At 40.7% G+C, this 8753-nt stretch overlaps 1 protein-coding gene across 1 annotated transcript in view; it reads right to left on the bottom strand.

The window, feature by feature from the left end:
- NR6A1 (nuclear receptor subfamily 6 group A member 1) overlaps window positions 1-7059 on the bottom strand; it is an 82207-nt gene extending 75148 nt beyond the window's left edge. The window contains exon 1 of the mRNA XM_021711151.1: window positions 7000-7059. Within this exon, the coding sequence (XP_021566826.1) occupies window positions 7000-7015 (16 nt within the window). The 5' untranslated portion in view covers window positions 7016-7059. The remainder of the gene's footprint in view (window positions 1-6999) is intronic.
- Window positions 7060-8753: the final 1694 nt, after the last annotated feature.

Below are 8753 nucleotides of genomic sequence, written 5' to 3'. Positions count from 1 at the left end.
TAGTTCCAGCTACTTGGAAGCCTGAGGCGGAAGGATCGCCGGAGCCCAGCAGGTCGAGGCTTCGGTGGCCGGGAGTGTGCCACTATACTCCAGTCTAGGCGACAGAGCAAGACTCCAACTCAAAAAAAAAAGAGAGGTGAGGTGAGGGTGGTAGATTTTCTTGTTAGCAGCAATTAACAATTACCTCACAGCACACTTTAAGAACCATAAATGCATAGGAGAGTGAGGGCATGTACACATACTTTCTATAACAACAACCAAAGTCAAGACTTCATGACTACTACCTATTGGTTGCCAAGCTTTTCATTTATATCTCTCTTCTTTCCACATTAACTCATGTGCACATTTTGGGATTACATGCTCATTGAGATGGTGTTTGCTTTTTTTTTTTTTTGCTTTTATGTCCAAAACACAAATTTTCTGTATAGAGGCTATTTAATATACAATAAGTACATGTGACATCTAATAAGTTATCCATAGCTAATCGGTTCCTTTGATAAGCAAAGCTAGGTCGCTGTAGCCAGCACACTGAGGCAACATGCTGAAACCTCATAGGAAGGAAACCTTTTTTGCTCACATTGAATATGATTCTAACAGAAAAATTAAATTTAGCATCCCTCCATATTTTTGCCAATTTCAATCCAAAATTTTACTATGTTAAGAAAAACATTGAATATTCTATTTTGCAATCATACATTTGGAAGAACAAGTAAGTCACAGAAGATATTTATCAAAAATAGTAAAAAACGCAAAGAAATATAGGGCCTCAAAGTGAGAATGTATCCTACTGGATAATGCTTTGGCAGCCATAGGCTGAATATTCAACATCTGTTAAACAATATTAAAATTATTTTTCCCTCTTTGTAGTTCAAAAAGATCTGCAGTTCAGGTGAGAAATTCTGCCTGATTTACCTATGCTCCCATGGCTTAAGACATAGTAAATGTTTAATGAATGGTGGCTGCATAGTGATTTTTTTTTTTTTTTTTTTTTGAGTTGGAGTCTCAGTCTGTTGCCCAGACTGTAGTGCAGTGGCCGCTCCCGGCCACCGCAGCCTCGACCTGCTGGGCTCCGGCGATCCTTCTGCCTCAGCCTTCCAAGAAGCTGGAACTAGAGGTGCGTGCTACCACACCCGACTAATCTTTTGATTTATTGTAGAGATGAGGTCTCGCCAAGTTGCCCAGGCGGGTCTCGAACCCGCGGGCTCAGGCAATCCACTCACCTCAGCATCCCAAAGGCGCAGGATTACAGGCTGAGCCACCGAGCCCGGCTTGCATAGTAATTTTATATAGAGAGATCAAAATGATAAACCATTGATACAACTCCTCACCTCTCCTCCCCGAAAAGCAGGCCAACTGACAACTCCAAAATTAACAAGGCAATCACTAGCATGCCAACAACATTTCACTTTACCATTTCATGGTAAAGCTTCTGAGAAGGGGCTTTTAAAAAAAAAACATGGTTATGGCAATTATCTTGGCATTTTACTTATCTATTAAAACACACAGGCTTCGTGACCCACCTGGGCAACTTGGTGAGACCTCATCCCTACAATAAATCAAAAATTAGCCAGGCGTGGTGGCGTGCGCCTGTAGTTCCAGCTATTTGGAAGGCTGAGGTGGAAGGATGGCCAGAGCCCAGCAGGTTGAGGCTGCGATGGTCGGGAGCGGCCACTGCACTCCAGTCTGAGCGACAGAGTGAGACTCCAACTCAAAAAAAAAAAGCTGGGCTCGGTGGCTCAGCCTGTAATCTCGCGCCTTTGGGAGGCTGAGGTGAGTGGATTGCCTGAGCCCGTGGGTTCGAGACCCACATGGGCAACCTGGCGAGACCTCATCTCTACAATAAATCAAAAATTAGCCAGGCGTGGTGGCGTGTGCCCATAGTTCCAGTTACTTGGAAGGCTGAGGCGGAAGGATCGCCGGAGCCCAGCAGGTCGAGGCTGCGGTGGCCGGGAGCGGCCACTGCACTCCAGTCTGGGTGATAGAGTGAGACTCCAACTCAAAAAAAAAACAAAAACCACACAGGCAATTAGACTAACTTTACTACCCTTGTATTGCTGATTATGACTTAAGTCTGTTATCTTACAGGCCCTTTCCTCACCTTTTTCTTCCAATCAACACAACAGTAAGAGACTTTCTGTAGGGAAAAGGCCACAAATTTGCAGGAACCCACATACTACTAATTTTCACTAGCATAGGAACAACATAAAGCACAGCAATTGGTTCTAGGAGAAGGCTCAGCAGCTGGCCCCACTGGTTGTACAGCATTTTCAAAGCTAAATTTCCAAAGGGCCCCTCCCTGGTTGTTGCCACAGGCTCACCCAGAAATTCTCTCCTTCCTAATCTCCCTAAATTTGCTACTCTTGAAACTCATTTCGATTTCAAGCCATGTTAAGCATGTCTTGGGCACTCTAACAGAAGTTCTCTTATTTAATTCCCATAGCAATCCTGTGAGATAGGTATTACTATCCCCTGTTGTATATGAGGAAATTGAGAATCACAGAGGTCAAGTGATTTCGCCAACTAACAGAGTCGGGCTGATGAGGTTCTTTTCCCAACATCAGGAAGCCTATAGCAAAGCAATAGATGTAGACAAGTTTTTATGAGCCATCTGGGCAGCAGGGGAGGAGTCCTTACCATATAGACCAAGGGATCTGTTCAGAGGCAACAGAAGCAGCAGCAGTTTTTTGTTTTGTTTTAATGATTTAAAAATCCTACAGGAATTCTGATTGGCCCCACTAACAATCCATCTAGGCTCACCAGCCGGTTGACTCCTGACCTTCCATGCTTCTCATCCTAATTAATGCAAGGTCCTTGGATCACAGTGTGAGCATCAAGACCCTGTTAGAGTTAGCAATGACCTTTACATCGAACAGGCTTTTCAAAATATGTAAAACAGCTGTGCTTTGGGAACGCCCCCAAACTCTCAACCTTGAAATATGGGTAGATGGATCTTTCCTAATTATGGCGTTTTATCAAGTTTTTAGAAAATGACTTTTTACATGGCTAAAAAACATATGAGATGTGGTTTGTTTTTCAACTGTCCAAGCAAACTAGTGAGGCATGCAAAAAAGAAGATTCTTGCAAATGGAACCCTTGGCTTAAAAAGAAACCCTAGTTACAGAGGGACAGAGAAAAAAGAATGATCTAAAAACATCTGAGGGGGGGGGGAAGGGTGATTGTTTGGCTTCCATACTTGTGTCTCTGATATCCTTTTGTTCTCTCCACCTCATTGTACTAAGGATGCTAAATCAAACATGATTGCAGTGATGTTTGTGTGTGAAAATGACAAAAGCAATCGGCCAAAATCCCAACCTCATCTTGAACCCTGAAGACTTTTATGGCTTTTCCTTCACTTAGGCCCTCCCCCAACACACATTAAAGACCACATTGTTTAAAAGGGTCATGGTGGTTTTCATACCTCCATTTTAATACAATGTGAATGGTAACTGAACTTTCAAGTTTTGTTAGTAATAATTTGTATATCTCTGGAAAATGCCCATTAAAATAACTGATCCTTTGGTTTAAATATTAATGCAGAATTACAATGTATCAGAGAGGCAGAAACAATGGCAACAAGGAGGCATTGTTTGTGGTGATTAAATCAGATTTTCTTTTTTATATATCATTTTCCCCAGGAAAAAAGGGTATGGGCTAGAGATGGGTTAAAAATATCCAGATGATCTGTGATGTACCTAAGTATTCTCTCTGGTCTCAAAATTGTCCAGAATATGTCAGGTCTCAACTCAAAAAGCCTAAAATAAATTAAACTTGCTGCTAACTTCACATGCAAGTCTTCCCCCTCCTCCTTATTCCATTTGTATGTCTGCAAGTCACATTATGAACCCCTAGCTGGTTTATGTATTTGTTTCTGGAAGAGTTCAGATTGGGAGAAGAATAGTAGAGGTTCATTATGATTCCATTTTTCTCCACTGTTAACCATCTATTGTCACCAGTATCTGGATGTTTAGTTAGAAGAGAGGCAGCAACGACTCCATTACTTTTTCCAACTGCCATAAATAATTTGCATCATAAAAGCACCTACTGAATTAATGCCCTCAGTACTCTGGAAAGGGTACAGTAAAATGGGACTGTTATAGTTGGGCTTGGGAAAGCAGAATTCGAAAAACAAAGATCTGGGCTGAGGTAAAAGAACAAAGTTGGTAGTGCTTATTTAAAAACAGAGATGAGGTCTCACTATGTTGCCCATGCTAGTCTTAAACTCTGGGGCTCAAGGGATCCTCCAGCCTCAGCCTCTCAAAGTGCTGGGATTACAGGCCTGAGTCACTGCATATGGCTGGTACTGCTTTTAAAATCACAATTTCATTGGCAGAATTGCTCACTTTCCCAAGCTCACTTTAACACTCATATACAATATACATTAAGATATAGCATGATATCACAGCTTCAGTGCACTTAAAAATAAAATCTATGATTTTTATAAATTTCTTGACCACAATTCTGATTTAAATAATCTCAAAATAACACACTAAGAGCATCTGTTTAGTTCAGTTAACGTTTCAAGAGCCAATACCAGCTGTTGGGGGAGGGATTTCACACATGTTACTAAAATGCAAACCAATTCTTGTTCTTTTCAGTCCCTTAATGATGCCTCCAAAGCCAATAAAGACGCACGTTAGAATTTTTAAAAGGGGGGTCAGGCAAAGAGAAAGGGAGAATGGCAGAAAAGAGAGGGAGAAGAAGAGAGAAAGAAGAAAAAAGATTACTCAATGCTTTGATGCATGTGACCAAGACCAAAATGATCACCCTCTCCAATTCAAAATAGTATTAGCATGAGGACAAAAGGCATTTAAAAATCAATTTGGAGTTATTTCTAGTGGGGATTGCCTAATCTTTGCAAGTTGAGGAATGAAAATATTCCCAAATGTTGAAAGGGCACTCAAGTATTTTTTTTCGCTTTTAAGCAGCAATTTAATTTTCACAGGGAATTCATTCAGTGGCATTGTTTTGGTTTTAGGTGTCTGGTCCTGCCAGGCAGGGGCCATGCACAGGGCTGCATCTATCTTGAAGTGTGCACAATGGCCTCTCTTGCAGCTCGCTCGCGCTCTCTCGCGCTCTCGCTCTCTCTCTCTCTCTCTCTCTCTCTCTCTCTCACTCTCTCTCCCCTCTCTGTTATTGATCCTTACAGATGCTCCAAAGCCCTTCCCCCACCTTTCTCCAAATCCCAACCCCCATTCTAAAAGATAGCTTAAGAAATAAGACTTCCTGCCTAGCGACTGGCAGGGCTGAAAGACCAGATTGTATGACTCCACAGATCTGGCCTGCCACAGTGAAAGCTTGAATAGAGTTAACCCTCTGTGAACTAAAACAAAACATTTGTATGCCCAGCTGTGACAAAGGTTAATTTAAATGGACAAGGGCGCAATATCTAAAACCAAGCAACCGATTATTTTTACAGTAGTGTTCTCACTGACCTCTTTTGTAAGTAGCTGATTTTGCCTTTTAAGCTTCCAAAGACCTTCTTTTCAACTGAGACAATTCATTTTGTTTTACTAGAATTTTATATGGAAGATTCAGGTGAAAATTTTTGAAATTAACTTCTTTGTTTTATGAAAGTTCTTGTTTTGGTACTATAAGTTATTTTCAGCAATCGAGCAGCTACAAAAAATTGAAGTTTCAATACTTAATTAAATATGAACTGGGGAGAACTTTCTGTGTAAACCTCTGTCCTCTTTCAGAGCTAGTGAAATGCGTATCACTAAGAGGCTCATGCTGGTTGACAAAAATTCTCTGGAGTCATCCCTTCCAAACTCATGTAACCACTGGTCTGATACCCCTGCCCGGCCCTGAACTCCTGTCCAATGGACACAAAACAGGTCTTGTATGAACTTGGTATGTTCTATAAATGTTCTTTTGTTTATGATAACTTACAATAAAAGCCAATAATTCTGGCGTATAAGGTGCTAGGGGACAACATGTATGAGAAGAAAGCCAATGTTACTATAAAGAAGAATGCTCTCATGGGGGAGGAGTCCCCGCTTCCCTGATTCGTGCATCCCCAGAGTGAGACTGAAACTGCAAAGCTGTCTATGGCAGATGTTTGCCATGCTGCAAGGGGCTGGAAAGCTTTCCCAGGACTAGCTATTTCACAGGGTTAATACCATTCCTAGAAATTTATCAACTGCTTCAAAGAGAACTCTTCTGGCTATAGCTCAGCAGTACTTGTCTGTAAGAAACCAAACTCTTCACAAATTCTGACTGTACTTAATAAACATGGCAATCTTTAATACTGACATTCCTCTTTTATCTGTTTCTTCAGCTGTGTATGTTTTTCCTGGCCTAAATTATAAAGTTGTGGGAAACTGGGGTTTCTCACATAAGTAGGAGCCTATCCCAAATAAACAAGGTATAATACTATCTAGTCACTACTAATTACATACATACAGAAAATTTCCCCATTTAAAAAGTAACCCACTTAAAAAGAAATTAGCATTGGCTTACCCAAAACTGTAAAGTTTCTCCCAAAGAGGATGAAGTTGCCTTATCAGTGGCCTCATGACCCCAATTCTATCTATAATTAACAGTAGTAAATAAGGCTTTGGAAGACAGTAAACTAGATTAAGCAATTTAAAATATAAACAACTTCTGAAAGAATAATTTTTTTAAATGTCAATTTTAGAAAGAACAATTTTTAAAGATGCAAATTTCACCTATGTACTAGAATGTAAAATGAAGTTTACAAAACTGTTTCAAGTCCTTATAAAATTTAAATCTATCCCCCTTTTTATTCTTTCTCTTCGAAACATCAACCACAACAATCAATTCACTACAACTCTCCCTCAACTTTTTTTTCTATCCAAAACACTACAGTCAGTTACTATGTACGTGAAAACTTACTGGCTGAATTCTGCCAAGACACAAAAAAAACGGTTGTCTATGAACTGCCTCCCTTCTCCTCAGGGCTACTATTTGCTCTAAACCGCCAAAGAAAAATTTCAAACCTTAGATTTGGGCCCAGACTTAAACAATCAGTTCCCTTACCTTCCCATGTCTCCATTTCATGCTTCTCGGAGTCTGTTGAAAAGTTCTATTGCAGCCATGAAGAAACAGAGATTACAGGACAAGTCCAGTTTGATGACCACCCTTCCGACACTTGGTCAATTTCTCCCTCTAAGCCGGACTACAACAGTCATCCTCACAGGTCAGTTTACAAGCCAGTCATGTGATTACAAAGTTCAGGCTCTAAGGTCACAATGTGTATGGAGTTCGTTTATTACCAAAGGTTATCTAAGTGGAACTGATAGACTTATTTTCTTTATTTAACAACACTGATTAGCATGTCTCTCTGAAAATTATAATGGGAACCATTTAGTGGGAAATAATCCTCCAATTTTCTTTAACCTAAGATTCTAAAATTAAAAGCTAGCATTTTAAAATAATTTAAAAGGGTTCTAGTAGGGAGGATTTTTTTTTTCTTTTCTTTATTTCCTCTCGAGGTATTCTGTATTATTTTATACCCTGGATTAGAAAACGTAGAACCAAAACCTTTGGCCCAGGGAAAAGACAAAACAAAAACTCCATTTGGGGGGAGGAGGGAAAGAAGGCGGTGTAGGAGTGGGATTCCCTGCTTTTTGTCATTATAATAAACAATGACAAGGCACATTCTTCTGAGAAAATTAAAGCATGGGGTTGTTTGCAGGGCTCGCTTTAACTCTTGCTCTTCATGTCTATGTTCTGGTTATACACACAAGTTTAAAAGAATGTGGAGAAAGGAAACTAGGTCTGCAAAATTCTTTTAGAAAGCAAAGGTTTGAAATTTCACCACTCCCCCTACCGCCCCCAGCCAAAAGCTTACATCTGTAAAGTTCTTTTAAGCTTCTTGCTTCATTCCCCTAAAACTTTTAAGATCTTAAGCAATCGTCATGCTATAGCTTTCCTCATTCGTAAACCATACCAGCAGAAAGCAGCAGAGAGCATAGTATCCAGCGCGCATATACAAGCTTACACATTGCCACAGTTTAGCAGAGCCTGGCCAATCGAGCCATATATTAATGGCACAAAATGTTGAACATTCACCTATCCATTCAGCAATCAGAACACAATAAAAGGGCAAGTTCCACTGAGAAAATGGAATGGCCCAAAGAGAGATTGATTTCTGAGGATAAATTTTTAACTGTGTAAAATATTTCATTCTATGAAATCTCCCCTCTTCTCTAATTTAGCTTTGGGAATAACTTAAAGGCCAGGCACACTTCACAACAGTATTCCAGAAAAAAACGAGACCCTTCTTGGAAAGACTGGAATCTATTACTTGGCAGTCATATAACTGAATGGCAAATACTGCTACCACCATTACTAGAGGGATTTCTAACCAACAGAAAACAAGAAGCCGAACTCGGTGGCTCAGCCTGTAATCTGGCGCCTTTGGGAGGCTGAGGTGAGTGGATTGCCTGAGCCCGCAGGTTCGAGACCCGCCTGGGCAACCTGGCGAGACCTCATCTCTACAATAAATCAAAAATCAGCCGGGCGTGGTAGCGCGCACCTGTAGTTCTAGCTACTTGGAAGGCTGAGGCGGAAGGATCGCCGGAGCCCAGCAGGTGGAGGCTGCGGTGGCCAGGAGCGTGCCACTGCACTCCAGTCTGGGCGACAGAGTGAGACTCCAACTCAAAAAAAAAAAAAAAAAGAAAGAAAGAAAACAAGAAAGTCATCTTACAAAGTAGGACCTAAAGAGAAAGTGACCAGTCATCTAGAGGAGAAAAAAAAGCTATAATTTATTTTAAAATAAATGTTCTAGC

Source organism: Carlito syrichta, unplaced genomic scaffold (assembly GCF_000164805.1).
Source record: "Carlito syrichta isolate Samal-C Ts95f unplaced genomic scaffold, Tarsius_syrichta-2.0.1 Scaffold301887, whole genome shotgun sequence".
In the NCBI taxonomy this organism is placed as follows: domain Eukaryota; kingdom Metazoa; phylum Chordata; class Mammalia; order Primates; family Tarsiidae; genus Carlito; species Carlito syrichta.
The sequence above is the reverse complement of the archived record's forward strand: the minus strand, read 5'-3'. Positions and strand labels throughout refer to the sequence as shown.